General features: G+C 37.9%; 1 protein-coding gene across 5 annotated transcripts in view; it reads right to left on the reverse strand.

The window, feature by feature from the left end:
* Chchd3 (coiled-coil-helix-coiled-coil-helix domain containing 3) overlaps positions 1–19,081 on the reverse strand; it is a 269,461-nt gene that overhangs the window by 200,301 nt on the left and 50,079 nt on the right. For all 5 annotated transcript variants that reach the window (XM_090333320.1, XM_090333322.1, XM_090333318.1 and 2 more), the window contains exon 3: positions 9,274–9,355. In XM_090333320.1, coding sequence (XP_090189446.1) covers positions 9,274–9,355 — 82 coding nt within the window. The remainder of the gene's footprint in view (positions 1–9,273; positions 9,356–19,081) is intronic.

Here is a 19,081-nt window from a genome sequence, read left to right on the forward strand (position 1 = left end):
CAAATGGTATGCTTCAGGAGAAATAAACACTATAATTACTGTCAAACGACACGTTTGAACAAGAAGTGGCTATTACAACTAGTAAAAAGTTACAGATTTCTATGGCATGCTTGATTGACTTTGGTTCTCCCAGTTTTCTTACTATGCAGAAATAGCTTCTCAAACAGGATTCAGGGCCGGATTCCACAGCAATGGCAGAGCATCAATAGAAAAGAAAATGAGGTTCGGAAAAAGAAGTAAAGAGATATGAATAAAACAGACTGGATACTCCAACTTCCTATAATTGTGAGTTATAGAAAAGCAGTTGTCTCTATTAAAAATAGGGAAGTGTCACTTGAAAGAAAAAGATGAAAGTAACAGATGGCACAAATTCTACTACCTAGTATGTAAACAGCACTTCCAATCTTCCTCAGTGAAAACACGGAGTGGCAAAGGAGTTATCTTCCTATTACATTCACCGTGATTAGGTCTTTATCTACTTTGAAGCGGAATGCAACAGGAAAAGTATAGGTGTAAAACAACAGTGACTCAGAAAGCTAGGGAGGGGAAGGGAACAGAGCTAAAATAGGATTAGGAAGAAAATACATCTAGAGTAGTGGGGTCTTTAGTCTCCACAAGAAAAGCATCACTGCAGGTGATATCCTTCACACGTGGGTACCAGACATGTAATGCTGGAGTTTCTGTAATTACTCACTTTGTGAGCACATTTTGTGTGTTTACTTTACTCACTTCTTCACAAATATTTTTAAATTAGAAGCAAAATTAAGTTATCCATGTCAGTTTGACCATGGTATGAGAAAATACTGACTGCAAACTGATGTCTTAAGGGAAGTCCAGAAGAGGGAGGGCAGATGAATGGAGAGGGGAAGGGTGGGTGGATGCAGTCATAATATTCAATGTACATGTGTGAAATGGAACCAGGTTACTTGAGAGGATCAGAGAGGGGTCAGAGACAACGAAAGGGGTGCCATTGATCGAGGTGTACTATATTCATAAAGTGACGTGTTGAAATAAAATTCCTTTATACAAATACTCAAAAGATCACTTCAAAACACTTAAAACATAGTAAGTAAAGGCAAAAGGTTAAACTGACTCACAACTCTGGAGGCTTGTGGTTATGGCACCAAAATTAGCTTCTGCTCCATGAAGGATCTGTTGGTGGGTGGCACCATGGCAAGACCATGTATGAGAGTCAGAAATCATGTTGTCAGTCAAGGATCAGGCATGTTCTTATAGCAACTCAATCTTGTAAGCACCCAAGGGCCCTACAACAGCTACTTTACTCACTTTCAAGAGCAGTGAACTCCCACCTTGTTGGGAGCAAGAGGTATGTCGGGAGCAAGAGTGCAAATCAAAGTACAGTTTGATTCCACTCTTGCTCCCGACACCACCTCCACCATCTTTTAAAGGTTCCTTTGCCTTCCTCTTTACCATTCAAGAAACCAAGTCTCGCCGGGAGTTTGGCCTAGTGGTTAAAGTGCTTGCCTAGCATGCATGAAGACCCGGGTTTGATTTCTCGGTACCACATACATAGAAAAAAGCCAGAAGTGGTGCTGAGGCTCAAGTGGTAAGAGTGCTAGCCTTGAGAAAGTCCAAGGACAGTGCTCAGGCCCTGAGCTCAAGCCCACGACTGGCAAAAAAAAAAAAGAAAAAAAGAAACCAAGTCTCCAAAACAAGAACCCTTTGGGAATAAACCACATCCAAACCATAGCCCTGACTCCTAGAAAAGTTTCATCACAGTGGTTCACTCTACTGAACAGGATTAGTGAACATTCGATTTGAAAGGTCCAATGCTTCATACACAATTCCTTATATTAAATTCTTTAAACATGACTCTAACTCACAAAACACTGTATCTAGCAAAATTCCTTCTTCTTCCCTATTTTAGCCTTTTGAGAGGAAGGCTAAAAATATTTAATAAAATCAATTCTTAATCATAATCAATTTGAACAGAAGGTACCAACCCTACAAATTGCGCCATTATGAGAAACTAAAAGGTACAAAGAAGTTATACACCCCACTTGATGGTGTCCATACGGCTATCAGTGGAAAAGTAAATGGGCTGTGTTTTATGTTAAACAAGATAGCTGATAAAAATATATCACTAATTTATTAAGGCACTTACTGAATTAATTATTTTAAGCCTCACAAGTCAAATGCAATTTTCCAAATAATTAAAAGTGAGGGGGGAAAAACTTTCAACTAACATCCATTTACAAGTAGCCAGCAGGAAATTGGCTGATCCACAGCTAGTTACATCAAACAGCTAGACCCTTTCTTCAACCTGAAGAAAGGTTGTTAAAACTAACATACTTTTAATAAGAGGTAAAATTTAAATGACAAAGATTAAAGGTTATAAGTAGTAACATTTTTCTTGCTGTCAAGAATCTGACTTCTTGAAGTCAAGACCAAGGGGAGAAGTAAAGAGCACTTAAAAGACTATACTCATATCATATAGCATATTCTTGCTACACTGGCTGATTGTAATTGCAAAACAACATATTCAACTGCTATCTAAATACACATGAGACTTTCGCCACAAAAACAGAAGGCAGGCGGGCAGCAGAATTTACTCTGGACTCTGTATTCTGAGTTCCTATTCTGCCCATTAGACGTTTTGATAAGCGAAAGCATGACTCTTAATTAGAACCATCAATTTCAGGATGTGAACTAACCTAGAATTTGGAAGCACAACTTTGTTAACCACGCAAATCACTCAGGAGTCCCATAAATCTACTAAACAGTCTCCACGTGTAAGTTTTATTCTAAAGACAACAGCTTATAGCTGATGTCATTGTGGCTTTAACAACAAACCTCCATTGGGGGATGTCTGAATGTCATGTCTCCATTAAACTTTAAAAGGAAGACAAGGAGTTGGGGTGACTTTACCTGCCCTAAAGAAATCTCTTGCATTTTGCTGATTTTGGAATGGGATCTAAATATGTGCAGCTATCAGTCAGAAAAGTAGACCAAAGAGGAGAAAGGTAAAACACCCTCAGGAAGTCATTCCATCTGACAGATTCTACATTCTGGAGTGTGCAGGGACTGTTTTGCCAGTCCTAGGATACATGATCTTCCATGTTTTCACATGCTTGAAAGCATCTCACCATTGCTGTCTGCCAGTGACAATCCTGCTACTGTTGTCATTGTAAGCATCAATATTTGGAGACCTTTTATTGGGCCTTTAGTCTACAAAATTCCCAAGAACAGCAGAGCAATCTTTTAAAGAATGCTGTGCCACCAGGCTTTCATCAACAGGGGGCATGACACTGTGTGGAAAAACAAGGACGTCACACCCTTTGTGTGAATCACAGGAAGGAAACTCCCTAGGCACAGGTCTAAGAACACTTTAACCCTGGTTGCACTACTGGTGCCACTAACATTTTAATTCAGGTGATTCTCTATTGTGGGGCATGAAACCTATGCTATGAAGGACAGGATACTGAAGCCTATTTCTAGTCTCCACCTATAACCTGTAAAAACACTTGACAAGTAATGACAGCCAACAAATATTGACAAATATGCCTAGACCAAAATCTCTCCCAGCTCAGAACCATTACTTTAATCAATATATTTTGCTTACTATTTCCTTTTGATGAATACACAAGTGGTGTGTTTTTAAAAAATTCAAAATTAGCCTTAATGAATCCTTTCAATAAGGAAGCCCAAAGCAATAAACTATTGTGCTGCATCTTGTAGCAAAATTTTTCTTAGTGGTATATCCTTTCTGAAAAAATGGATGGCTTCTTCAGTTCAGTGGAATTCAGGCATCTCCTTTCCAGGCCCCTTCGTAACAGGGCATCCCTCATCCAAATCTCTTTCTGAGGAATTACTTCCCACTGTGAACACGTCTAGCAGTCACCAGTTCTTCCCTAATGGCTCTCCAGTCTTCCTTTTAACACTTTTGAACTATCCAATACACTTCTAAAAATTGCTTTTCTTCCAAGTTAGTCAGAGTTAAGTTTCTATCTTTCAACCAAAAGATACCAACTAGGGCAAGCTACCCAGATGGAAGACATTTCAGAATCTCCCAATCACAAAGTTCACAAACCCATTAAAAATTTCCTGCCTTGCCCCACAACGCCCCACCTAGTAGTGTGTGGGTGAGCTGAAACTTGTTATAACAATGTGTGGTGGTTCAGGACAGGCCTATGTACTCTTGTCTGGTTTTGAGGAAGCTTAAAAAATTCCACAATTTTTTGCAAAGATCATGTATAAAAAGACAAAACTAAAGAATGTTGAGGTGTTTGTGCCATAGGAAATGATAAACATTGGAAGAAGCCAGTTCGCCATAACTAGAACATTATATACTACTTGCATCTATTGGAAAAAAAATCACTAAATGAACATATATGAAAATGGAACTAGGAAACTTAATGCAAGAGATAGGAATGGAGTAAAGTAAGAGTGGAGAAAAATGATGGAAGAAGTGTTGTATAAATAATAGGCATGTGAAAATGAAAACCCTTCTACAATAATTTGAGGAAGAGTCTAGGTAACAGGTGGATAGATGGAGAGTTAAGCTACAGAGAGATACATAGATAGATGATAGATGATAATACAGACAGACAAGATACAATTTAAAAAATACTAAGTTAATTATATAATAATAATAATTTTATAAAGAAAATTATCACAATGAAAATTAAGCCCCAAATCATTTGAAATAAGTGTATTTAGAAGTTATAATTACTAGTACTTATGTTCAGATCTAATGTACTAGAGAGGTAGTTAGTTGACAGTTATATGCGCTTTTACAGAGTACTGAAAACTTAATCATCAAGACATATACAACTGGCATTACAATGGCACGATGAGCTATTTTTGCAACACTGCTTGCAAGTCTTCATTTGAATTAGGAAACAGGTACAATAACACATAAATATCTGTAACTATCGAAAGCTCCTTCTTAGGCCTGGAGTTTGGCCTAGTGGTAGAGTGCTAGCCTTGAGGAAAACTCAAGGACAGTGTTCAGGCCCGGAGTTCAAGCCCCAGGACTAGCAAACAAACAACAACAACAAAAAAAAGCTGCTTCTTTTTTTCTTTTAATTTTTTTTTTTATTGTCAGGGTAATATATAGAGGGGTTACAGTGACATTCATCAGGTAGTAGGTGCATTCCTTCTCATACATTGATACCATTTCTCCTGTTTTTGTCTCCATTTCCCTCCCTTCCACCCCCTCTGCTTCTTCTTTTTCTTTTTCTTTTTTTTTGATTTGCATTTCTTATTTTTTATTGTAATTAATAAAAGGGTTACATGATATTTGCCAGATAGAAGGTGCATAATTCACATACATTGATACCCTTTCACAGGTCTTGGTCCCCATTACCCTTCCCCCCACCCCCTCCCCTGTCTTGGTTTTCCCCCCTTCCCTATCAAATTTCAAATAACCAAATACAAATAAGTTCAATATATCAGATAACAAAGTGAGATACTGTAAAAATATGTGATAACCAAGGGACAGCAAAGGAGATGAGAGACAACATAGTACATTAAGGACAAAAATCATTCATTATATGGCTTTTGTTTCAATATCCTGGAGGTCCTTTCAATTAGCTTCAGACTATATGGCCTTATGTATCAAGGTTTTGCTCTATTGAAGATCTCTGCTAGTAGAGCCCAAGGTTTCTACTGATTATGACAAATGAGGGAAACCATTGAGCCTAAGTTCCTTTGAGTCTGGCTTACTTCACTTAATATGATTTTTTCTAAGTCTTTCCATTTCCTAACAAATGGGGCGATGTCATTCTTTCTGACAGCAGCATAGAATTCCATTGTGTACAAATACCACAACTTGTTGATCCACTCATCAACTGAGGGACATCTAGGTTGGTTCCATATCTTTGCTATGGTGAATAGTGCTGCAATGAATTCTTTTTCTTTCTTTCTATTTTTTTGTCAATTCTGGGGCTCGAATTCAGGGACTGGGCACAATCCTTGAGCTTTCTCAAGGCTAGCACTGTACCACTTGAGCCACAGCACCACTTCCAGGACTTTGTGCATGCTGGACAAGCACCCTACCACTAGGCTACACTCCCAACCCCCAGAATGCTGCTTTCAAAAGATGGACCGTAAAACTTACTGCATTTTGAAAAGTTTCTTCCATGGTAGAAAAAAAAGAAAAGCAAAACCAAACCAAAAAAAACAGCTATCAATTCTATGAATCATCACATTGAAGAACATACACTTTTTGTCAAGATTTGACAGCTAGAAGTTTTCATAAAGGAGGCCTCAAACAAAACATTAAAAAAAAAAAGAAATAATAAAAAGGCCATACCATGCTCTCCCCTCCTTAAAAGTGACAGAAAATAAATTCTTTATCAATAGTCATTTGTCCAGGTTACAGCTAGACCGCCAAACCTATTTCAAATGAGATATGAAATTGGCTTTCACTAGCACCTTTGATTCATCTCATTTGTCTGGTCCCTTTCCAGGATCAGCACACCACATGGGAGTACAATAAGGAAGAAAGGAAACACACACACATACACCCCATAGGGAACATTATCTTCACTAAAAGACTGTGTCATATAAGAAGAAAGGCACCAAAAAAAAAAAAATAATAAAAAATCCTATGTGAAACATAATGAACAAAATTAATGAGTATAACCAAAACAAAATCTTTTATTAAAAATAAATTTCAATTAAAAATAATGAAATTTTGACAAACAAAAATTGCTACTACCATACATTGGTTTTCTTAATAAAAGTAAATTGAAATTTTTAATATTTAAACTTTACTACCTAATTATATATCCTACCAATCAAACCCAAATAAATAATTATAAAATGCTATCAGGGAAACTAATGAAATATACACAGACTCTTTTAGGAGTACTAATCATAGCTTGATTTTCTTTTTTAAATACTAAGCCATAAACCACCTCTACTTCCTGAGAAAATGGTGAACTTAAACAATTCATATTCTGATCTGTATGTTCTGTGTACATTGTGGGTTCCCTTAGCAGTTTGTTAAGAGAAGGAACACAAAGAACATATTTCAACTTCTTCATTTCAGGAATTCATGTCCAAAGAGGTTAAGTTGATGGTCATAGGGCCAGAAAGGACTTCAATCTATTCAAAGGTTCTTTACCTTGGCTCTCTCAAACAAAAAGATCCAAAACAAAACAAATGCACAGTGAGCATATACTAGTAGAGGCCTGTGCCTCATGCTTACAGTAGAGAGCCATTCACGTGACCATGCGATTCAAACGCTCGGTATTACATGCAAATTTCAGAAATGGCACAGATGGGCAGATGGGAAGCACTTGACACTATCCGGGGCTAAAATGTATTCACACATTTCTCTGAATAAATATATCCTTTAGGTTTTTAAAAAGCACTGTTTTTGACCCAAAGAAATGAGTTGTGCTGTTTTATACATTGATTTTTTTTTCAGTTCCTATCGCTTAAGCATCTTTTTGAATCAGCATGTAAGGATATATTTGACTGTTGAGTATTTTACGGTAGGCACAGGCCATATTGCATCCATTCAATTCCCCAAGAGGGCTATGTGGATTGCTTCTAATTTTCTACTATTACAAAACCCTTCAGTGAGTATTCTTTAACTGTTACTTGTAGCAATAAAATGATGGCAATAATAAGATGGAAGTATATATGTAGGCAAAATCTAGAGTGGTAAACCATTAAGAATGGCTAGAGCTAAAGATATGGAACCAACCTAGATGTCCCTCAGTTGATGAGTGGATCAACAAGATGTGGTATTTGTACACAATGGAATTCTATGCTGCTGACAGAAGGAATGACATTGCCCCGTTTGTAAGGAAATGGAAAGACTTAGAAAAAATCATATTAAGTGAAGTAAGCCAGACTCAAAGGAACTTAGGCTCAATGGTTTCCCTCATTTGTCATAATTAGTAGAAACCTTGGGCTCTCCTAGCAGAGATTTGCAATAGAGCAAAACCTTGATACAAAAGGCCATATAGTAGGACGCTAAATGAAAGGATCTCTAAGATATAGAAACATAAGCCATACAATGAATGATTGTTGTTCTTAAGGTACTATGTTATCTCTCATCTCTTTTGCTGTCCCTTTGTTATCTCATATTGTTACAGTATCTCACTTTGTTACCTGATATATCGAATATATTTGTATTTGGTTTTTGAAATTGGATAGGGAACGGGGAAAAACAAGATAAGGGGGGGTGGGAGGAGGGAAATGGGGACCAAGACATGTGAAAGGGTATCAATGTATGGGAATTAATGCACCATCTATCTGGCAAATATCATGTAACCCTTCTATTAATTACAATAAAAAATATATGAAGAAAAAAGAATGGCTAGAGCTGCAGAAGAATTACAGAGAATTTTAATCTTCAACTGAACACATTCCTATAAAATCACAAATATTTAAGTGAGAATATTACTAATTAATACTATTTGTTACCTGCATTCGAAATGGTATAATCTACAATATTATTTACTTTAATTCATAGTAACAGGTAATTTAATTTTTATTCTTAAACACATTCATTGGTAGATCTTGAGATTCCGCAAAACTTGATTTTCACATATTAAGGAATAAAGACTCAATATTTGTATAACTAAGTATGTTTAGTAGATATGATCATTATAGTCAAGTGTGGGGAGACGGCAGGATAGGACTTTAACGGGCAAACTCAAAACTAAAATTGGGGGCTGGGAGTTCTGCCTAGTGGTAGAGTGCTTGCCTAGCATGTGTGAAGACCAAGGTTCAATTCCTCAGTACCACAAACATAGAAAAAGCCATACGTGTGGTGAAGTATCTGGACTAGTGGCAAGAGTGCTTGCCTACTATGCACAAAGACCTGGGTTCAATTCCTTGGGGCCACATACATAGAATAGAACAGCCAGAAGTGGTGCTGTGGCTCAAGTGGTAGAGCCCCAGCCATGAGAAAGCCCAGGGACAGTGCTTAGGCCCTGAGTTCAAGCCCCAAGACTGGTAAGAAATAAATAAACAAATAAAATAAATAAAATTGGGCTGGACACCAATACCAATGGCTCACACCAATAATCCTTATTTGGGATCCTAGTTCAAAGCCAGTCTGAACAGGAAGGGCGGGGGTGAGGGGGAGGGTTAGCCAGAAGTGAAACTCAGGCACTAAAGTGCTAGCCTTGAGCAAAAAAAAAAAAAAAAAAAAAAAAAAAAAAAAATTGACCAAGTTTATATCAGTTCATTCTGAAGTTCAGCCATACAAAAATAATGTGTCTTATTACAACCATTCTCTTCCAAATACATTTGATACAAAAACCTCTGAGACGCCAGGGAACTCACCGCCTCTGACTTTCAGAATCCTTTTTGGCCTGCCCCAGTGCCAGCTCCTCGGCTACTCTTCTTTTCAATTCTTCATCGGAAACTAGAATCCACAAAAGCAGAAATAGGTGAAATAAGCAACTTCTGAAAACAAGGGGGAGAAAACATGCAGGAAAAACAAGCTGAGCTGGATGTGAGGCACAAGTGGGGCCAGGTGCTCAACGTCTCCTTGCAGCTCCAGTGAGCTAAGGAAGAGCAATCAGGGCATTTGGAAGCAATTTCATCAGGAGTCCTCTGGTGACCTAGAAATGTCCACACTTGCCAGAATTTGTGATAAACCTGAGGAGCTGCTAACTGCCCAATGGGGAAAGAGCGATTAATATGAATTCTTTAAACTGCCATCTTAACATTAAATTCTGACAACTGGAGGTAAGCAGAAGTCAACTGGCAGGAATTTTAGAAAAAGTGGAAAATGGCACCAAAGTCTGCATTTCAGTAACTTCAATAACTAAATATTTAACAAGACCGTTGAGAGCTGGGCGCAGTGGCTCACGTCTGAAATCCTAGCTACTCAGGAGGCTAAGATCTGAGGATCAAGGTTCAAAGCCAGCCTGAGCACACAAATGGACCTGAGACTCTTATCTCCAATTAACCTCTAGAAAAATGTGGGGCTTGGCTCAAGGGTAGGGTGGTTGCCTTGAGCTGAAGAGCTCAGGGACAGCGCTCAGGTCAAGTTCAAGCCCCACAACCCACCAAAAAAAAAAAGACCATTGAGTATCTAATGATATATTATTTTCACTTTTCCTTAATGTATGTTACATTGAAATTGAGAAACAGCATTTTTTGGAATACAAGTCATTCAAATTCAAGTGTCAACAACGGGAAGGAGGCCAATATTAAGATCACAGCTATATCTTCCTAGGAAATATCTAGTGGCTTAAATCAGGACCAAAAGAACCCCAGAACAATTAGTGGGCTGTCTGTAATACAAATAACTAGGTATTATTTCAAATGGTTCAACCTACTTGATAGAGAAAGGGATACTTGGATACATTATTTGATGACCCTGACATCATGACTACCTTGTCACATAAAAATTAAACACACATAAAAATTAAAATTACAGCTTTGTAAAATACATAGTAGATACTAAACAATGATGGAAAATGTATATGAAAAGTAGTAAGGATGCTTTTTCTCTCAGTTGTAGAGACTACAAACCAGAGATAGGATGATGAACTAACCTGTAATCCCGGCTAATCAGGAGCTGGGGATCAAGAAGATCATAGTTCAATGCCAGCTGGGACAAAAAGTTAATGAGATCTCAATCTCTGCCAACAAACTGGGCATAGTAGAATGTCTATAATACCAGCTACATTAGAAGAGAGGAGAGAGGAAGAGAGAGAAGGACAAAGAGAGATGAAGGAAGAAGAGGAGAAGGAAAATAAAGAAGAAAATACACAGAATGCAAGCAGAAAATATCCAAAAGGAATTTCTATCCAGGGTACACAATACAGGACTATTTGATACGGCCAAGCAATGAAAAGGTAAACCAATTAAAAATGGGCACATGCGGGGCCAGGGAGTTTGGCGTAGTGGTAGAGTGCTTGCCTAGCATGCACGAAGACCCGGGTTAGATTCCTCGGTACCACATACATACAAAACAGCCAGAAGTAGTACTAAGGCTCAAATGGTAGAGCTCCAACCTTGAGAAGGCCCAAGGACAGTGCTCAGGCCCTGAGTTCAAGCCCAGGACTGGCAAAAAAAAAAAAAAAAAAAAAAAAAAACCCTTAAAAAAAAATGGGCACATGCCATACATAGGCATGTGTCAAAAGATATGTAAATGGCCATAAACACATGAAAAGTTGCCCAACAACAGTATCCATTAGGAAAAGACAAATTGAAATCCCTATGATACGCTACTTACAACCTGCTAGGATTTAAAACATCATAAGGAGTGTTGGTGAAGATATACAGAAAATGGAACCCTCATACACCTCTGGTGAGAACATACAGTGGCAATGCCACTGTGGCAAACAGTTCAGTAGTTCTGAGAACTACTAAGTTAACACATGATCCAGAAATTCCATCCTGGAGTACTGAATATTCACATGAAAAGTGAAAACATATTATCAATACAGAAACTTGCTCATGAACATTTATAGCTTCAATATTTGCAGTATGCTCAAAGTGGAGATCTATATGCCCATCAACAGATAAATGAATGGTCAACAAAACAAGACCCAGTATAACAGGATTCAGTCACTAAAAGGAAGGAGCACAATACTGATGAGACTTAAAAACATTCTGTTCTCTGAGGCCGGGAGTGTGGCTTAGCCATAGAGTGCTTGTCTAGCATGCATGAAGACTCTGGTTTGATTCCCTGGTACCACATATATAGAAAAAGCCAGAAATAGCGCTGTGGCTCAGGTGGTAGAGTGCTATCCTTGAAAAAGCCCAAGGACTGTGCTCAGGCCCTGAGTTCAAGATCTGGGCCTGGCAAAAATAAAATAAAAACATTATGGTCTCTGAAAGAAATCAGACATGAAATTTCTGTATTATATACTTCTATCTATATGAAATATCCAGATTAGGTATAAACACACAAAGTAGATTGGTGGCTCCTGGAGACGGAGAAAGGGATCCATGAAATTTTTTGGGTAGGGGAACGGGGGAGAGAGAAGAGGAGAAAAGCCCAGGCTGCCTTCTAATTCAAGATGCTCATACCTTGGCCACCCAAATACTGGGATGACATACATGGGCCATCATGCTGAGCTTTGACTTCTTTCAGCGGTGTTAGCAATGTTCTGGAATTCAACTGTAAGAAGTTACACGGCTCTGTAAATTTGCTATTTAAAAAACTGACTGGGACAGGGCCCAGGCCTGGAGTCCAAGTCCCACAGCGGAAAATAAATAAATAAATAAATAAATAACCCTGACCTATATCTCAATAAAGCAAATGGGGGTATACATGATAAACAGAAGTGTGAAAAGCAAACTCAAGGTCTGATTCCCAACATGGATATCTAAATCTGGGGGACCACTAGCAGTTCTCTCAAAACATTGTGCACAAGGATCTCTTCCAACCCTCCATTAGGTTTCAGTTTGACTTTCCCCCTACTTTCAGTCATAGCATGGGAAAGATGCAAGTCTTTGCTTTGAAAAGATCATACAAAATCTAGAAAGCCATAACAACAAACAATTCTATTGTTATTCAGGCACATCTTGGTTTTCCTCATGATTAAAGGTTTTTAAGCAATGCAAACAATAGCAGAGAAGTATTTCTTGAGCAGAAATAGCTTAGGAAGAGTCTAACTAGTATGCTTATCTTCTAACCAAACTCTGATTAAACACATTAAGCCCCCTAACTTTTAGTCTCCTTATCCACTGGACACCCGGTTGCCCCTGCCAGCTACCAAACCATTGACTAGGTACTTCACAAGGTAATGACTTTACTTACCAATTACTTCTCACAAATGAGCAGAATCACCAGACACTACAATTTTCAAATTATATACATCTCTACTAAAAGCAAAAAATAAAAAGTAAAAGAAACACTCTACCTAATTGGTACTACGTGAGCAAACCATACACTGAGGTTCAACATACCAGTTAGAATCAATACTCTGCAGATCTATATATGCAAAACCATGCTGCCTCACCTTGATTACTTCAAATTCCAAGAGAAAAAAATTTCTCAGGCAAAATTCAATGACTGTCCATCAAAATTCAATATTAATTTAATTAATAATTAAAACTGTTTCTGTAAGACCTCAGTATACCAATCTAAATGTGAGGCAATGAGATAGATTTTTTTCCTAAGTGAGTTGATAAAAATTTCTTATTTTCTCTTTGTTGCTTTGAGTTATTTTCATACATTTATCAAGGCAAGATTGACCTAAAAATGTATATATATACATATATATACATATGATCATTTCATATTCACAGAAATTACATAATGATTACTGCAAACAAATGAATTCATCAAGCTGGCTGCCTGTGACTCATACCTGTAATTCTAGCTACTCCAGAGGCTGAAATCTGAGAATCACCGTTCAAAGCCAGCCCTGGCAGCAAAGGCCATGAGACTCTTATCTCCAATAAACTGCTCAGAAAAAAACTGGAAATGGTGCTGTGGCTCAAGTGGTAGAGCACTATCCATGAGCACAGAGAGGATCAGGGACAGATTTCCAGGCCCTGAGTTCAAACCCCAGGAACAAAACAAAACAACAATAACAACAACAACAACAACAACAAAAATAAGCCAGTGCTGGTGGCTCATGCCTATAATCAGGAGGCTGAGATCTGAGGATCAAGGTTCAAACTCAGCCGGGGCAGGACAAGCCCTGAGACTCTTATCTTCAATTAATCACTAGAATACTGGAAATGGAGCTGTGTGGCTCCAAGTGGTAGAACAGTAGCCTTGAGCTGAAGAGCTCAGGAACAGCACCCAGGCCAAGTAGAAGCCCCACAACTGACAAAAAAAAAAAAAAAAAAAAAAAAACACGAAACATACCAACCATCACTCAGGCTTACAATTTGCGTATGTGTGAAGAAAGGACCTAAAATCTGCTCTTATCAAAGTTCAAGGAAATAACAGAATATTACAAAATCAAGTCACCTTAGTGTTCTCAAGCATGATGATACACTCCATTATTTCCAACACTTGAGACCAGGAGGCAGAAGGATTCAAAAGTTGGAGGCAACCCATGTCTCAAAAGGAGAGCAGAGAGAGGGAAGAAAGGAATGGAAAAGAAAACACCAAAACAATTACTGTGCTGTGCTGTATACCCTACAATTTATTCCTAGCTCAAAGTTTGTACCCTTCCACCAACATCTGCCTCTTCTCTGACAATTGCAGTTCAGCTTCTTTACATTGTGTAGAGAAGAAGGCTGCAGGGCCGGGAGTTTGGCCCAGTGGTAGAGTACTTGCCTAGCATGCACGAAGACCCAGGTTCAATTCCTCGGTACCACATACATAGAAAAAAGCCAGAAATGGTGCTGAGGCTCAAGTGGTAGAGCTGTAGCCTTGAGAAAGTCCAAGGACAGTGCTCAGGCCCTGAGCTCAAGCCCAGGACTGGCAAAAAAAAAAAAAAAAGAAAAAGAAAAAAAAGAGAAGAAGGCTGCAGCAGTATATCTTTTGGCACAAAACTCATTTCACGTAGCACAATGTCATCTTTTACCTGTAGTAAAGGACTTGCTGCCAGAAGAAAAGCCAGACTGAGCTTTTATTCTAATGCAATCAACTTGGAACAAAAGGATGGGAATGTCATTACCAGCTGGGTGGCTGGACAGAAGGCCACACAGGTGAGAGTGGCAGTGGACAAAAAAGAGACCCAGCTTAGAGACCTGCTCAGTCAGCCCTGGGCCCCTGCTGTGAGGGTGGCAGAGGACAAATGCAGGGAAGAGGGCATCATGTAGGTAACCAAGAAAGGAGAGGATGAACAGGAGAGCACCAGAAGAGCTGATGGCTCAGGAAAGCTCCAAAGCCGCTGAAGCAGACCTGAAGCAGACATGCTAGCAAGACCCGATGGATGACATGACTTCTAGTTCAGTAAAAGTAAAGGTACCAAAACACAGCTGTCTTTCTAATGCTTTGCCTATTTCCAGAAAGAAAGGGCAAAAAAGAAAAATCATAAGTTCTGGGTCTCCAGGCCAAGGTCACATCTAAAAAAGCAATTACCTTAGCTACAATGGAGATTTTAAAATAACAAAAGATAAAGCATGACCTGGCATAAAGAGTTTAACATCTAAAATAGCAGATCAAAGCACAGAGAAAAAATAAAATAAACCAGTGTGGTAATGGGTTTTGAGCAAACCTAAGCTTCATGTTATTTGTTTTTAAATCAATAGAATAGAGAAAGCAACAATATATTTCTTGTGATAGGTCAGCTCCAACATGCATCAGAGAAAAGGATACAGCATACCACTCTTTAAGATGGCCTTTCTGAAAACACACCATAGCTCTCGGGATCTGAGCATTTTCTCAAATAAAACTGTTATTAAAGTAAAAGGTCAGTTTCATGATGGCTACTTTAAGGAAAGCACAGGAAAGGCCAACTTTGCCTATTAGCTCAGCGAGTTTCCAACTAGAGCTTTAGGAACTGGCAAAGTCAGTCAAATGAGAAAAAGAGTAAAAAATAAGAAGCATTAAGCCACATAAATCAATTTGCCATGGAAATTTGCACAATGATCTCAACTTAAGTAAGTGGGGATGATTTGGTGGCGTGTGTGTGTGTGTGTGTGTGTGTGTGTGTGTGTGTGTGTGTGTGTGTGTGTTTTCCTTTACAATATGCTAAGGTTTTCTTCACATACTTATACTCTATACTTTCTATATTTTCAAAAATGTTTTTAAAAATCAGTTTGATTTCTTTCTCAGTGTCATAAAAACAAAAACAATGGCATGTTGTCAGTCACAGATGATGCAACACAGCCCATAAACTAAGGGAAAGACAAGCATAGCAACAGAACTGCTTCCCTAGGGCATGTACTGATCTCAACCTTTTTGAAGCTTTTATTGGCAAGAATACATTCTTAAATGATTAGAAGCAGTTGATGGTTGCTACCAATTTTTTGTTTAATTGTGTACTAAACAAATGCTCTGGCTAGTCTGAATAATCTTCTTTAATGATTGCTTAGGAATCTTTTCATTCACCTGGTTACCTCATTTTCTAAGATATATATATATATATATATGTATATGCTATATATATATATGCTATATATATATATATATGCTCCAAGATTTCTAAACTTACACTTGATTCTGAATATTTTTAACTTTTTTTTTTTTTTTCTGCCAGTCCTGGTCTTGAGCTCAGGGCCTGAGCACTGTCCCTGGACCTTCTCAAGGCTAGAGCTCTACCACTTGAGCCACAGCACCACTTCTGGCTTTTTTTCCATGTATGTGGTACCAATGAATCAAACCTGGGTCTTCGTGCATGCTAGGTGGCAAGCACTCTACCACTAGGCCAAACTCCTGGACCAATTTTTAAAATTTTTATTGTTATATAAAGGTGATGTACAGAGAGATTACAGTTTGTAAGTCAAGTAATGAGTATATTTCATTTCATACAGTGTCACCACCTAACTCACTCTCTTCTGATTCTGAGTATATTTTAAAAAACTGTTAACCTCATGGCATTATTCCTCAGAGAAAGTACTGAACATACCTGTTCGATGTAACATGACTGTCTTCTGTGTTTGGACTTGGACAAAATATTCAGAAATTGGAGGGCAAGGTATATTTAAGGCAGACCTTTAAGTAAAGAACAGAAGTGACTCCCAAAGATGAAAGGAACTTATAAATTTATCATCCATTAAGAGCTGCGAGCATGGCCTAGGACAGTGCTTGCCTAGCACATGAAGTCCTAGGTTCCATCCCTCAGTATCACAGACACAGAAAAGGCCAAAAGTGGTTCTGTGGCTCAGGTGACAGAGCACTAGTCTTGAGAAATTCCAAGGACAGTGCCCAGACCCTGAAATCAAGCCCCAGAACTGTTTAAAAATAAATAAATAAATAAATAAGAGATTGAAAATGCAGCCATCCAGGCCAGGAACTTGGCCTAGTAGTAGAGTGCTTGCCTAGCATGCATGAAGACCCAGGTTGGACTCCTGGGTACCACATACATAGAAAAAGCCAGAAGTGGTGCTGTGGCTCAAGTAGTTGGGTTCTAGCTTTGAGAGAAAAAACCAAGGACAGTACTCAGGCCTTGAGCTCAAGCGTAGGACTGACAAAACCAAACAGGAAAAAGAAAGAAAGGAGGGACAAAAGAAAGAAAGAAAATGCAGCGATTATATGAGATTTACATGGATTTTTTAGAGATCAAAGAACATGACAATTTTCTTGGCAATTTTTCCCACCCATGATTTCCCTTTATTTCTTTAACATTAATTTTCTCTCCAGTTACAATATTTCTTACTCTAAATTGCTTCAAAAAAAATTGTGACTTGACAATTAGAAAAACATTAATTCCTTTGGTACTTTTTCTTTAGTGTATGTTTATCATTTTATTTGCTTATATATGTCATATCCAGTTACATAAGACCTATCTTTTGTATTGGTGGGACTGGAGTTTGAATTCAAGGCTTTGCACTTGCTAAAGGGATGCTCTTATCACTTGTATCTTATCCACCAATCCTTTTCTGCATTGGTTACTTTTGACATAGGTTATTAAATTATGTCAGGCCAGGCTCGACTATGATTCTCCTACTTGGGTCTCCCTGTGTCACTGGGGGAAAAGGCCTATGAAACCACATCCAACAACTGGAGATGGGGGTCTCATGTTTTATGCCAGGGTTGGCCTCAAACCATGATCCCCCAACCTATCTCTCAAGAAGATAAGATTATAGGCTTGACTTACCACACCACACTAAGGTCTATTATTTTTTATGCTAGTTTAAAACACACAAGAGAACCTGAAGAACTATAAGGAAAAAAAATAAGTTATATGATTGCATAAAATCAAGAGATTTAAGATAATGACTCTAAATGTCCCAAGATTGAGATAGTTATGCTAAGATTATAGTATAAAATATACTATGCATCTATGCAATCAATACAATAAAACATGAAGTATATTGAAACTTAATACCTTACAATATGCACTACAGGATAAATGTTGTCCTGCTTCTTATCTCTTAAGAGATATATAGTCGATTACAAGGAGAATAAAAAAATAAAATAAGACTTAACTAGTCTCAGAAATTTGAAATAAATATGTAAGAGTTTCTCATCTGTGGCACAATCAACTCAGCAGACAAAGAAACCTGATTCAAACACAAAAACATAAATGCACAGAGAATATAAGCATGTTTAGTCAACAGTTACCTTCATTGCCTCATAAGGAAAATGGAACTTAAGAACCTTCAAAAACTGCTGTCACCAGATGTGGCAGGGTAACTGTGGCTATTTACACATTAAAGTTAATGAAGATAGTGGAGCAATCATAAATAGTGTATCAGAAGGCACAGTGTTACGAAGAATTTGGTGATGGCATGAAGTTAATGGTTTATTTTGTAACATTATTGCTCCATCAGGATTTATATACATTCATAAGTTTCTAATTTGAATGGCATAATATGCAAATGATGCCCATTTTAGAGTGTGCTTCACAATGAGCTTTCATAGAAACCAGCCCCACATTCCACTGGAATTGAAAACACGCATCAGTACCATGCTGTAGACTCTGTTTAGTGATAAATAAGCTAGTAATTCATATTCCACAGTTTTCACATTTTTAAATAGACAATTCATACAACCAGTATTGAGATGTAGATACCTCTAGTATTTCATGTCTTAATATCCTGAATAATACTTGCAAGATCTCACAAAGCCTCGAGGAAAATGAGATCTATAATTTAAATTAAAAATAATAATTACCTCTGGATATTGCTTTTTGATGCATAGCCTAATTTTTTGTTTCAAAAATGAATCTATTTTGTTCACTGGTGATAAAACTATAAATTAAATGGCATTAATTCTCCAACTCCAAACAAAGTACAAAATCCATCCAAACCTGGTTTCACTGAACTATATATAGCAGTCAAAGGTATCGTCCACCAGAGTCATAAGACCCCCCCAAAACTGCAAGCCAAAACTGAAGGTTAAAATCTGATCCTAACTTTGGCACAATTAGTTTCTATGATTTTTCTGGAAATAAGTCATTCCTTTAGGCCAATGTGTCTCATCTAGAAAACCAGGACCCAATTTTTTTACCTATCCTTTTCCTTCCATGATCTGCTAAATGGGAGACTCATAATTTCAGACTTGAGCCTCCACTTGACTTAGAGAACCCAATGGAATGAATGCAAAGGACAATATGGC

Source organism: Megascapheus bottae, chromosome 5 (genome assembly GCF_031878675.1).
Source record: "Megascapheus bottae isolate mThoBot1 chromosome 5, mThoBot2.hap1, whole genome shotgun sequence".
NCBI lineage: Eukaryota > Metazoa > Chordata > Mammalia > Rodentia > Geomyidae > Megascapheus > Megascapheus bottae.